Genomic DNA, 13,186 nt, shown 5'->3' on the forward strand with positions numbered 1-13,186 from the left:
GCAGAAATTTATGTCTCACCGTTCTGGAGGCCAGGAAGCCCAAGATCTAGGTGCCAGCTGATGTGAGTTTTGGTGAGGGCCTTCTTCTTGGCTTGTAGATGGCCATCTGCTTGCTATGTCCTCACGTGGTGGGGAGAGAGCATGCCTGAGTGTCTCTTATAAAGCTACTAATCCTGTTGGATCAGTGCGCCACTGTATGACTTCGTTCAACCTTAATTACTCCCAGATAGGCTCCCATCCTCAAATACAGTAGCATTGGGGGTTAGGGCTTCGACATAGGAATTTTGGGGTTCCCCAGCAGACTCTGATTGCCCTGCTTTTCCCACAGGCACCCTCTGTGAATGCTACGACGAGCTGGGCAATCGCTACCAGCTGCCCATCTACTGCCTGTCACCACCTGTGAACCTGCTGCTGGAGCACACTGAGGAGGAGAGCCTGGAGCCCCCCGAGCCCACGCCCAGCGTGCGCCGCGAGTTCCCATTAAAGGTGCGCCTCTCCACAGGCAAGGACGTGAGGCTCAGCGCCAGCCTGCCCGACACGGTGGGGCAGCTCAAGAGGCAACTGCACACCCAGGAGGGCATCGAGCCGTCCTGGCAGCGGTGGTTCTTCTCGGGGAAGCTGCTCACAGACCGCACGCGACTCCAGGAAACCAAGATCCAGAAAGATTTTGTCATCCAGGTCATCATCAACCAGCCCCCACCACCCCAGGACTGATGAGCCCACGGACCCTGGGAGGAGAGGCCGAGGAGGCCTCCGCGGGGCTGAGAGGCCTCCCGGCTGGGCACCAGGTCCCCCCACCCTGCTGCTGCCTCCAAGTGCTGTTACTTTCCTCAAGGGCGCCTCCCGCCGGATGGCTGCTGGGCAAGCCGTGAAGGGACCCTGCCTCCCAGGGGCACCGTGGGCCACCAGCGCCCCACACCCAGGAAGCAGTGCTGCCTCACACAGGCTTTGCCAACCTTGTCAGAGGAAGGGCAAACTGGGGTGTTCCACCCTGCCTCTCTCCCGCAGCAGGTTCGAGCCACAAGGGCCGGCCCGGAGGCGCCTGGAGCCCAGATCTGTCGTCTGGTGCTGCCGGCTGTGCTCACTCCGGTTTTCTGCTCAGGGTCTGAAGCAGCTGCTGTCCCCTTCCCCTGCCCCCACTCCCTGACTCTGCCCTGGGCCCGGTGCCAATCCCCTGGAGGGGAGGGGATGGCTTGTGAGCCCCAGGGGCAGGGAGCCCGAGGCCGGCCTCTGCCTCTCCCTGCCCCCCCAGCACAATTGGCAGAGATGGGGCAGGCTGGTGGCCGGAAGGCTGTGCTGTCGTGGCAGGGGTCTGCACAGGGCCATCTCCCGGCTGTAACCCAAGCGGTGGGGGGTCTGCAGCCTGGTCATGGCCCATAACAGGTCCCTGTGTACAGACATATCTGCATATTTATCAATAAAGCCTTTTGCTCCTTCCTTCTCTCTTGCCTAGCTTTGACTCCGGCTGTCTGGCAGCTCCGTGGAGCCCCGGAGCCAGTTCTGGTGTGGGAGCAGCTGGGTGTAAGAACCCCGGCTGCTCTGTCCACAGCAGAGACTGCAGGAGCCTCGAATCACTAGTGTTCCAGGCCCTGTGTTCACACAGGTCCTTGGGAAAAACCACTTCACTGCCGAGCCCACTCTGCTTATCTTTAAAGTAGAGACGATGCCGCCTGCCTCGCCTCTTCTTCAGTTGCTGGGAGGATTAAAGGGGATAATGGATGTGAAAGTGCTTTGGAAGCAGAGGCAGCATCTCAGGAAGGTGGCGTTAGTAATCCTCGGGTCTGCTCCCGTGACACACGGGAGGGTGCTGGCTGCCCGCCCCAGCGCCTCGGCCAGCCCCCCAGGACTGAGGTGTGTGCGAAAATCCTAGGGCTGCTGCACTGCGCCCTCGGCAATGGAAAAGAAAAATCTCTGACCAATTTAGGTTATGAGCATGTGTCAGCTTGCCAGCAAGGGAACCAGAGAGGAAAAGCAGCCAGTGCCTGTCCTTCCTTCAGGAAAAGTGTGCGTCTAGTCAGAGGGGGACCTTTGATCAGGTGGCTTAGCTAAGGGCAGGCCGCTTGAGCGTTACAGAACCTGTGGCGTCTGTGGCTCACTGGCAGGTTAATCCTGGGTCAGGACGACCCGGGGCTCACTCCCACAGTTCTAGGTATGGAGCTGAGCAAGTTCAGGTTCTGCTTTTTCTCCACTGACAGTTTTCCTTTTCAGCGAGCATGGCTGGACCTCGGTCAGGGTGGCCTGATGAAACCGGGAGGAAATGGTGTCCTCGTCAACTGGGCTTGGCACTGTACTCTGGCCCTTTTCGGGTGGCTTCCTGAAACCCCTCTTGAAGCAAGACTTTTTCAGTTTTACAGAGGCCTCCTGAGACAGATGGGTCAAGGTTTGTCCGAAGCTAATGGACATGCAGCCACGTACAGATGTCTCGCTAGGGGGCGCTGTGGGGCCCCAAAGAGGCAAAGGCCTGCTTGAGCGGCAGGCGAAGCGGGAGGCATCTGCTCTCACTCCTGCCCATCGCCTTGACACTCCAGCCCAGACATAACAGAGTTTGCCTCACCCCAGGGCAAGCAGGGCCTGTTCCCGGGACAGCTGGGGACACAGCCCTGTATTGGGTCCGCACCTTTGGCTTTCAGTTGCCCTCACTGGTACTGGCTGGGCAGTTTCCAGGCATCCAGCAGGTGGCACTGCCATCAAGGTTAGGGGCAAGCCAGCGGGTTCTTTTTGCCTCCCAGCTGTCCTGGCTAAGGCTCAGCTCTACCCAAGCACTTAGGACAGAGGCTGGGCAGGCTCCTTCCTGCAGCCCCGCTCTTGGGGTGCTGGGCCCTTCAGCTCTAATAGGCAAGGGGGTGGGGGGGGTGGGCAAACTGTCCCTGCCTCCCCCAGCTCCCTGGGGCTGCCCGGGGTGAAGGTGACAGGTGGGGGAGGCAGGTGGAGAATTGGGCCGGTGAGCTCATGGCAAAGGCGCCCAGCGGGGTGGGGGTGGGTACCCTGGCTTATAAAGCCCCTGAGGCCCTGTGGCTTGCAGAGGCTGGTTATGGACGGCACCATGGAGGGCTCTGAGGAGGGCTCTGAGGCGGTGAAGAGGGCCACAGCGCTTATCGAGGAGCGGCTGGCACAGGAGGAGGAGAATGAGGTACGGGCACAGGTGTGGGGACCCAAGGGGTTCTAAGGAGATCCAGCTGTACTGTCAAGGGCCACCACATCTGTAGTGGGAAGGAGGGCAGGTGTCCCCAGCAACCCAATGGCTCCACTCCAGCCACAGTGGGCTCCTGGTGGAGGAGGTTGCTAGCCGTGGGTGACTGAGGCTTCAACCCCAAGAACTGAGAGACCGCAGGGTGGGCGAGCCATGCGGGGTTCCCGAGACCCTGCCACACACCTAGGCCTCGAGGAGGTGGTCCGGGCTGCACAGAGCGGGACAGCTGAGATGCTGTCTGGGAATGTGGGAGTGTGGGGCCCGGAGATCTCCCACAGCTGCTGGGTGGGAGGCTGGGATGGGAGAGACTCCAGCGTTTGGTCCCTACAGAATAGAGACTGGGAGCAGAGCGAGGAAGGGTGCTGGGAAAGGAAGCACGGGTTTTCCCAGGAGTACCAGCCCCACCTGGGGAGGCCTGTGGAGCATGTGGCTCTGGGCAATTCCATTTTCTCTGGGATAAAGAAGTTGGGGGGGGGGGGCAGGGAGGAGGGTGCAGGCTTGTCTCCTCTTCATTCTATTTAAACTAATTCTCGACTTAAGAGTGCTCTGCCAAGTGCCAGGTGCTGGGAGGAATAAGAGAATCAGTGAGGCCAGCCTCTGCCTCCTTACCAAGCCCACATTCATTTTAGCCAACATCCATCAGGCGCACAGTCCACTAAGAAACAGGCAGTTAGGGCGCCTGAGTGGGTCATGTTGCTTAGGTGTCCGACTTGATCCCAGCTCGGGTCTTGATTTCAGGGGTGTGAGTTCAAGCCCCATGTTGAGCTCCATGCTAGGCAGGGAGCCTACTTAAAAAAAAAAAAAAAAGAAACAGGCAGAGTGTAGACACGGCGAAATAGGGGTGTTCAGTCAGAAGTGAAAGAGCACAAAGGGTGGGTGAGTCGTTCTGACCATGGGTGCTCAAGAACTCTTAGGGGCAGGATGGCATTTGAGTGGGGCCTTCAAGGCTCATGAGCAGAGATCAGGAGGGGAGGAAATTCAGGCTTAAGAAAAGACAGGCACTGAAGCTCAGGTGAGTGACAGTGGGACTGTCCTGAGAAAGTCTGGTAGTAGGAAGGGGTTAAGGCTGGGCACAAACCAGAGGGGGCCCTGGGAAAGATATTTATTCTTTGGGCAGTGGGGAGCCACTAAGTGTTGCTGAGGGAGGGCAAGTGGCACCATCTGACCTATTTTAGGAAGCTCTGACAGCCTGAGAAGGACATGTTGGAGGGGAAAGACTGGCCCTAACAGGAATGGGAGGGAGGAGACCAATCAGTTCGGAGGTAGGCTTGGTTCAAAACAGGAGCGACCGAAGGGGGGTGAGGAAGAGGGAAGGACCAGGACTCTGCTGGAAGAAGAGATGAGATGAGGGGCAAGGGTGGCAAGTTTGTGGGGGAAGGGCTTGGGCTAAACCCGCTGCCAAGTCCTGGCTGGGGCACCCCTGGATCTCCAGGAATGCCGCTTCTCCCCCGGCGCCAGTCAGGTGAGTCATGCCATTTCTGGAGGGCTGCCGCTGGACACAGAGACCTTCAGCAAGGGGACACAGAGCAGCCTTCGTCCATTCATTCACCTAACAAATATAGCAGCAGGCTGTCAGGACATTGGGCACCCACAGAGCCCACCTTCCCACCAAGTGCCTCCTACGTGCCAGGCACCATGCTGAGCGCTGTCCAGGCTTTCTTTCATTTGATCTGTAAAACCCTCTATGAAGTAAGGTAGGACTTTGTTCTGTTGTATTTCACCAACCAGCATCTAATTCAATAAACATTTATTGAGCACTTACTGTATGTCAGCCCACAAAGACATCTGAAGCAAGGGACTGTAGAGTCTGGGTAAGGCAAGGGTGAGCATGGGAGTCCGTTGTTGTTCCTGCCAGGCCCCAGCCCAGCAAGGTCCTCAGAGGGGAGCCTCTGTGCAGTCTGCACCCCTTTTTTGGTGTGGGAGGGGAAGGAGAGCCCGGGAGGCCGCGGCTGGGGCTCTGTTGTGGGGAGCATATCAGGTCAGGTCATCACTGAGGACTTCGGGGTGGACAGAGTTGCTGAGCCCACCTGTCATCATCCATTCGCTTATTCATTCATTTATCCTCCAAACATTCACCGACTACCTGCTCTATGCTAGGCCCTGTCACAGGGGCTAGGGTTACCAAGATGATTCAGACCCAAGCCCACCCTCTTGACGGTGGGACCCGGCCAGACCCCACCAGTAGTAGCCGCAGCCCGAGGTCATTCCTCGTTCCTGGAAGAAGACGCAGTGTTTCAGGTGAGGCCGGCACCGGGACACCTCAAACTATGTAAAGCCAATGCGGAAAGGAGAAGCCAGGGGGCACCAGGACCTCCCCAGTGAAGACCTGGGAAATCGGCGCCCAAAACCGCTCTTGAGGAGTACAATACCAGAGCTCAGTGGCAAATGCAAAAGGCAGCTGAGAGCTCTGTGAGGGTGGCCATTCCTCCCCATCTGGACTCAGCATTCTCCAACCTGGGCGAATGTTCCCGGCACACAGGCCTTCAGAGATAGCGTACAGCACTTCACAAAAAGTGGTTTCCTTGAAAACAGGAGGAGGCCATGAGGACGTGGTCCAGGCAAGTCAAAGATACAAATGGTGAGGAGACTTGGCAGGAGTTTCCCCCCTATAATTACAATGAGAATAAGGTTAATGCTAAGAGTCCCTTTAAAGTGAAAGCTAGTGAAAAGTGAAGGTGCAACTCCCATCCCTCAGACTCCCTGAGAACAGCAGGTTTCCAGCTCCAGGATATCATGAAGTGGTAAAATCTGAGGAAAAAAAAAAAAAAAGTTGGTATCTAACAGAGAGTTGCCAAAATTTTTTATTGGTATGTGAATCTATTTAAAAAATAACTATCAACTCTTACCACAATTATTTCATCAATGTGAAAATTTTAATTTTTTAATGTTTATTTTTAAGAGAGAGAGCGAGCGTCTGTGGGGGAGGGGCAGACGGAGCCGGGTACAGAGGATCCGAAGCGGGCTCTGTGCTGGCAGCAGAGAGCCCCAGGTGGGGCTCAAACTAAAAAACCATGAGATCACCACCTGAGCTAAAGTCAGATGCTCAATCAACTGAGCCACCCAGGCACCCCCAAAGTGAATTTTTAATGCCAGCAAAGTAAAATCACCATCATCTCAGTGCTTTAAAAAGTGAATATATTTAATTTCATGAAAACTCATTCCAGTAATCCTTAAACTTGTTTTGCTGAGGACCCACAACCATCAGTAGACAGGTGTTTGAGCTGAGGTTGGGGTCAGGGTTGGGTTGGGGAATTATGGGGAGCCCTGCTCTGGCCTGCGGCTCTCCAGTCAGGAGTGGGGCATGGAAGGGATCTGGGGTCACACAGGAGGAGGTCCGTAGGGCGCCCTTGGAGTGGGTTGGGAGAGAGGCTCCCTGCCTCCCTGGCCTGCTGAGGGCAGGTCCTGGAGCATGTCCTCTCTTTGGCTCACCAGAAACTCCTAGGAACGGCCCAGCAGAAGCTGCCCATGGACATGCTGGTGTTGGAGGATGAGAAGCACCACGGGGCTCCGAGTCTGGCCTTACAAAAGGTTAAGGTAAGTGTCAGGAGAACCCAACCTCTGTGCTTAGGGGACCAGACAGGCAGTTAGGGCTTTGTTGCTCCTAGTGTGGATGAGAACCAGCATCTCAGCACCCCTGGGAGCGTGTTAGCAATGAAGAATCTTAGCCCCACCCCAGACCTGGTGAGTCAGAATCTGCATGTGTACAAGATCCCAGGGAATTTATTTTGGAAGCCCCAAGTTATTGAGTGGCCCTACCGCAGGCACCATGCAGGTGTTAAGGGGCTCAGGGAGACTGTGTGTGCGGATTGGAGAGATCTCCATGCTCGTAAGAGAAAAACAGTTTCCCAAGCACTATTGTGGAGGATGATCCCATAGGATGCTTGTCTGAAGGACATCAACCAAGCCATACTAGAATTTACCTCTGGGAGAGAAGGGCTTTCTCTTCATACCTCTTATGTTTCTGTATTTATTCTTAATATTAATCATGTATTACTTTTATCATCACACACACACACACACACACACACACACACACACACACACACACACAAATGAAACTGCAGGGAAGGAAAGCTGAGGATTCATACTCCGCTCGGAAGGCCTGGGCTAAGGATTGCCTCTGAGATTCCCTCATCCTACCCTTCACCTACGTGAAGCCTTGAAGCTGGTAGCTCTTACGCAGTCCCCTCAAGTCTCCCCTTGTCCCCTGATCTGAGCCATCTGTGTCCCTGTCTCATCTGCTTCTTCTAGTCCTGGATTCTTTCTCCCTTGAGAAGCTCTCCCTTATCCTCCTCCCTCAGCTTAGCTCAGGGTCCCCAAGCCCCCAGCATGGGGGTTGATGAACCCCCCTCTATGCAGGGTCAAGAGCGTGTGCGCAAGACATCACTAGACCTTCGGCGGGAGATCATCGATGTGGGTGGGATCCAGAACCTCATCGAGCTGCGGAAAAAACGCAAGCAGAAAAAGCGGGAAGCACTGACTGCCCCCCAGGAGCCACCTCCAGAGCCTGAGGAGATCGTAAGGGTCCTGGGACGGGGGAAACACCTGTGTTGTCAGGGGCGGGGTGGGGGTAGGCAGGGGGCCTCTGATCACTACAGAGCAGCCCTCCATGACTAGATTCATGCCTTCCAGACAGGACCTGTGGACGAGGAGACATTCCTGAAAGCAGCAGTGGAGGGGAAAATGAAGGTCATTGAGAAATTCCTGGCCGATGGGGGTTCCCCGGACACCTGTGATCAGGTGATATTCCTACCTGCGCCTGTGCCTGCCTCCCTTTCAGAGTTGCCACCCCCACCCCTCCCACTTGTGGACCTGTTTGAGAACAGGCATTGGGTGTCCTTTAGGAAGGGGTCTTTAGAAGATTTGGGATGTCCTCTTGCCCGTGCGGGAACTTATCTAAATCTTTAGGCCCTTTTCAAGTTGAACCACCTCCAAGGAAACAAATGTCAGGTGGTCCTTTAGGGAAGGAAGAGGAATAGAGTTAAATTTAAAAAGACAAAACGAAGAATTTGAGGCTCAAATCCCATCTGTACGGGACCTTAGCTATGAGACCATTGCTAGGTTCATTACCTCTCCATGCCTAAGTTTCCTTCTCTGTAAAATGGCCTATTTCCCTCAGAACATGTCATGGGGATCAAACAGAATATTAATGCCTTAATAAGTCATTATTGAATGAAGGAAAAAACTATAAAGCACATACTAGGAAATGATATTATTTTTGTGTTGCATTATGTAATATGCTTCCCTTTAAAAATTATTTTTATTTTATTGTGGTGGAATACATATAGCATGAAATGGCCATTTTAATTTTTTTTAATGTTTATTTTTGAGAGAGAGAGAGACAGAGCATGCACGGGGGAAGGGCAGAGAGAGAGAGAGGGAGACACAGAATCTGAAGTAGGCTACAGACTCGGAGCTGTCAGCACAGAGCCCGACACAGGGCTCGAACTCACAAGACGTGAGATCATGACCTGAGCCAAAGTCAGACGCTTAACTGACTGAGTCACCCAAGCGCCCCCATTTTAGCCATTTTAAGTGCACAATTCAGTGGCATTAATTACATCCACCATGTCGTGCAATCATCACAACAATTTTCAAAACATTTCCATCATCCATCACACTTCGTTTTGTTTTCCCTGAAAACTGCCTCTTTCACACTTGGTACGGTGTTCTTTCACACTCATATCCCAGGATTAAGCAAATTTATGGTCACTCCCTTCAGCCTGTATCATTGTGGGCTTAGAGTGCATGGCCTTTCCATTCTTTAGACTCTGGAATCTGAATCCTCTCGGTCTATCCAAGCACCTCCTGTCCCTGAGCACTGTACCAGGCGCTGGGGCGGGGGGAGGGGGGTGTGCAAAAAAGGGAAGACCAGGGTTGAGGGTGGAGGGAGACTGGTGTATAGCCAGATCTTTAGACTATGGAAAGATATGCCCCATGGCTTGAGTGTTTCAAAAGATCAAAGCAAAATGCTGAAACTCGTTCCTTCTTCGGATCAGTCATTTGTGTGCACCTGCTCATTCTGGCCCTGGGCTAGGCACTGAGGAGAAGCAGAGTCTAGTAAGGCTTGGCTTGCCTTTCAACACCCTCTCACCATGGAAGGTTCTCTGGGTTACCCAAGGCACAGCTCTGGCCCAGAGGTTTCAAGATGATGGCACTTGAGTTGCCTTGCCTCTTGAAGGAGTAGCAAGAATTCATCAAGCACTCACAGGAAGTGAGGGCAAAATAGGCATTCCTGGCAGAGGGAACAGCCTGTGCCAAGGCCCAGCGTGACATGCTTGGGAGAGGGCACATGGAGAAGGTCAGAGTTCCCAGGGCATTAGAGGGCTCCACAGCTGGTCTAGATAGAACATAAAAGAGCTGGCAGAGCATGGAAGATAGGGGGACCGAGCATAGGGGTCAGAATCAAACTGGGTTAAGTCCTGGGTCTTAGCCTGGGGCCAGAGATCAGGCCCTGACAGTCTCTCTGGGGACAGTTCCGCCGGACAGCATTGCATCGAGCTTCCCTGGAAGGCCACATGGAGATCCTGGAGAAGCTTCTGGAGAGTGGGGCTACTGTGGACTTCCAGGATCGGGTGAGCTATAGAGCAGGTATTGGGCGGGAGGTAGGAGGTAGGCCCAGCACCAACAGACCCCCTCTTCCTGTAAACCTGTGCCAACCTGGAAGACACTCATGTTTCCTCAGGGGCCAGGCCTCATCTCTAGCAGATTGTATGAGCTGGGGCCACCCTTCGTTAATTTGGCATGGACCTGAGGGTTCTCCTGCTCTGCTTGGTCCATAGCCCAGGCATAGGCATGCCCCAGCCCCTTCCCTGCCCTCTTTCCCTCGATTCCTCCCACCCTCTTGGCTGGGGTCCTTTCCCCTAGGCTCCTTTCTTCCCTAAAGCCCCATCTTTCCCTTCTAGCTGGACTGCACGGCCATGCATTGGGCCTGCCGTGGGGGCCACTTGGAGGTGGTAAAACTCCTGCAAAGCCGAGGAGGAAACACCAACATAAGAGATAAGGTGGGGCAATAATGCTCACAGATATTAGGGTAGCTGGAGGGGGAGGGCAAGAAGCAGAGAACAGAAAAGCCCAGTAGGGCAGGAGGGTAGTGAGCTAGTCTGGTTTCTAGAGTGGCTGCAGAGCCCAGGGAGGGGTCCTTGCCATCAACTGTAGGTCCTTGGGGACCACCATCTGGGGATGGGAGCAGAAGGGCAGGAGAGAAGAGAAGAAATCCACTATCGGGGGGCTTTGGGATCACTCAAAAGATGCAGGATGTGTTCATCCATGCAATTCTTTATCATCCTTTATTTATCTGTCCATCCATCCATTCATTTATTCATCTGTTCACCCACCATTTTTCTGTTTATTCATTCCTTTGTGTATATCCTTGAACAAGTGACAGATAGGTTCAAGACAGCCTCTGAGCCTATGTTATTATCTGTCAAATGTTTTACAGAATTATTATATAATTAGACGTGAAAGTGTATGTAAATTATTTATTCAGCATAAGGCTGATGTTTTGTAAGCTTCTGCCATGCCTAATACATGGTCATCCTTCAGTAAATGGCATCTAGTATAATTATTTATTTTTTTTAACAATTTGGAGCATCTTTTTTTTTTTTTTTTTAAGTTTATTTATTTTGAGAGAGAGAGCCAGGAAGGGGCAGAGAGAGAGAGGGAGAGAGAGAGATTCCCAAGCAGACTCCACACCATCAGGACAGAGCCCAACACAGGGCTCCATCCCACAAACCACGAGATCATGACCTGAGCTGAAATCAAGAGTCAGATGCTCAACCCGCTGAGCCACCCAGGTGACCCTAAGATTTTTTTAAAGTAATCTCTGTACTCAACATTGGGCTCAAACCTACAACCCCAAGATTAGGAGTTGCATGCTCTACCGACTGAGCCACCCAGGTACCCCACATCTATTACAATTATTAAAAGAAGGGCAGAGGAGTAAGAAGTTGCTCACAGCTGGATTAGAGAGGAACCATAGAAGGCTTCCCAGAGAAGGCGGCATGAAATACTTCAGAGTTAAACCACTGGATAAGATGGTGGAAACTGTAGCATTCCCAGCCCCTCCAGGGCTCAGGCCTTGACACTACTACTCAGGGAAGGGACGAGGCTGGAATTAGGACAGCCTCCCTTCCCGGAGGCACCACAGTCCAGGCTCCTTCAGCTAGCAGTTCCTGTTTCCTCCCCACCCAGCTGCTGAGTACCCCCCTGCATGTGGCAGTCCGGACGGGGCAGGTGGAGATTGTGCAGCACTTTCTGTCCCTGGGCATGGACATCAATGCCAAAGACAGAGTGAGTGTCCAGCTTCCCTTCTGCTCAGCCACCCCAAGGGGGTGCAGGCAGCCTGAGGGCTCCCACACGCCCCCATGGGCCATACTGAGTATCACACTGGCTCTAGGAAGGGGACAGTGCCCTGCACGATGCTGTGAGGCTCAACCGCTACAAAATCATCAAATTGCTGCTTCTGCATGGGGCTGACATGATGACCAAGAACCTGGTAAGTTCATTCCTTCCCAGATTCAGTAATCAGTGTGCATGACTCCCCCAGGCTCTGTGCCAAGAACCTGGAGGAAATACAGAGCCAAGCAAGACTCAGCCTGCCCTTGGAGCACCCTCACAATGGAAGGTCTCTTTGGGCCCCTGGAGATTTGGGGACCACCCACCTTCCCAACTCGCTCTTATGCTTGTCTCTGTCTAGAGTGCAAGTGCAGAGAAACGGCCAGGAGGGGCAGTAAGAGGACTTCCCAAAGCCCCCTCCCAAAAGATGCAAGGAAGTCCTAATGTCCAGGCCCAGGGAGGCCAGAATCATGGAGAGACAGCTAGAAGGAACCTAACTAAGCACTTGGTTGGCACAACCACTGCTAGCACATTGTGTTGGCCTGGCGGGCCTGGAGTTCTCCGAGGGTCCTATATCCCCTAGCCCAAGCTCTTCTTTGGGGCCCAGTGCAATAGCAAAAGAGGGGGTAATGGGAAGGTCCCCCTGCCTCAAGAAAGGCTAAGGGGATAATGGGAAAGTCAGGACGATGTGGGGAGGAAGTAGATGAGGGCTTCTCAACCACAACATTATTGGTAAGTGGGGCTGGATAATTCCTTGTTGTGGGGACTGTCCTGTGTACTGGAGCCTTTTAAAGCAGCATCCCTGACCTCTGTGCACCATATGCCAGTAGTTTCCGCTTCCCTGATGGTGACAACCAAAGGCACCTCTAGACACGGCCAAGTGCGTCCAGTTGGAAGCCCTGGTTCAGATGAAGGCGCCTTCTGGTACAAACTTCTGAACAGTGACGGCATCTCCTCTTGGTTCCCCCAGGCAGGAAAGACCCCCACGGACCTGGTGCAACTGTGGCAGGCTGACACCCGGCAGGCTCTGGAGCACCCAGAGCCAGGGGCAGAGCAGAACGGGTTGGAGGGTCCTGCTGAGAGTGTGCAGGAGACCCCCCAGCCTGTGCCAGCCCAGTAAACACCTGCCCCTGGCACCCAGGCTGTCCCTTGGGTACAGCCAGAGGATCACAGTAATGGCCCCCAGAGCTGACAACCCTGCCATTCTTCTGCATATGACCCGGGCATCCACAAGCTACCGCAATTAAAAAAAAAAAAAAAAAAAAAAAAAAAGTGTCGTTTTTGCTATTTGTGACGTTTGTTTCTATTTGTGTCTGAAATGTTTAGGAATGAAGGAAAACTTTGGAGCAAGGGCAGGCTCGGGGAAGAGGGGAACTTAGAGCCTTTCGGCCCCGGCCCTGTTGCTTTTCCTACAGGGGTGTCTTCTTGCTTCTTTCCTGCCAGCCCTCCTCCCACATCCCCAGCGCGGACCAGCTTCCCCGCGCACCCATCCCGCCCCTCCCCCGTTCCGTACCGGTGACCGCCGTCCTATGGGGCTATGTGGCCAGCACAGCCTTGTCACGTGGCAGCCCGCACAGGAGGAGCCTGGCGGGGGTTCAGGGGCTCGGAGAGCAGCGCCGCGCTGCTGCCTGCAGTTTTTCCCCAGCCGCGCCTCCCGCA

At 54.0% G+C, this 13,186-nt stretch overlaps 2 protein-coding genes and 1 long non-coding RNA gene across 5 annotated transcripts in view; 2 read left to right on the forward strand and 1 right to left on the reverse strand.

The window, feature by feature from the left end:
- UBTD1 (ubiquitin domain containing 1) overlaps positions 1–1,437 on the forward strand; it is a 53,786-nt gene extending 52,349 nt beyond the window's left edge. For both annotated transcript variants that reach the window (XM_058697380.1, XM_058697381.1), the window contains exon 3: positions 329–1,437. In XM_058697380.1, the coding sequence (XP_058553363.1) occupies positions 329–714 (386 nt within the window). In that variant the 3' untranslated portion in view covers positions 715–1,437. The remainder of the gene's footprint in view (positions 1–328) is intronic.
- A 1,497-nt stretch (positions 1,438–2,934) lies between these two features.
- ANKRD2 (ankyrin repeat domain 2) lies at positions 2,935–12,776 on the forward strand. The gene is given in 10 exon segments (XM_058697367.1): positions 2,935–3,027; positions 3,029–3,130; positions 6,623–6,724; positions 7,550–7,708; positions 7,823–7,930; positions 9,667–9,765; positions 10,096–10,194; positions 11,384–11,482; positions 11,589–11,687; positions 12,498–12,776. Coding segments are annotated over 10 exon segments (1,095 nt in total). The 5' UTR covers positions 2,935–2,949; the 3' UTR covers positions 12,648–12,776.
- LOC131493183 (uncharacterized) lies at positions 4,921–13,149 on the reverse strand. Of its 2 annotated transcripts, none has more exons than XR_009252499.1 (2): positions 13,041–13,149; positions 4,921–5,938 (listed from the first exon to the last, which is right to left on the reverse strand). It is a non-coding gene; the product is annotated as an uncharacterized LOC131493183 (long non-coding RNA). The 2 variants fall into 2 exon arrangements; XR_009252498.1 differs by having other exon boundaries at positions 4,921–5,796; positions 13,041–13,137.
- Between the last annotated feature and the right edge of the window lie 37 nt (positions 13,150–13,186).

This window comes from Neofelis nebulosa, chromosome 13 (genome assembly GCF_028018385.1).
Source record: "Neofelis nebulosa isolate mNeoNeb1 chromosome 13, mNeoNeb1.pri, whole genome shotgun sequence".
Lineage (NCBI taxonomy): Eukaryota > Metazoa > Chordata > Mammalia > Carnivora > Felidae > Neofelis > Neofelis nebulosa.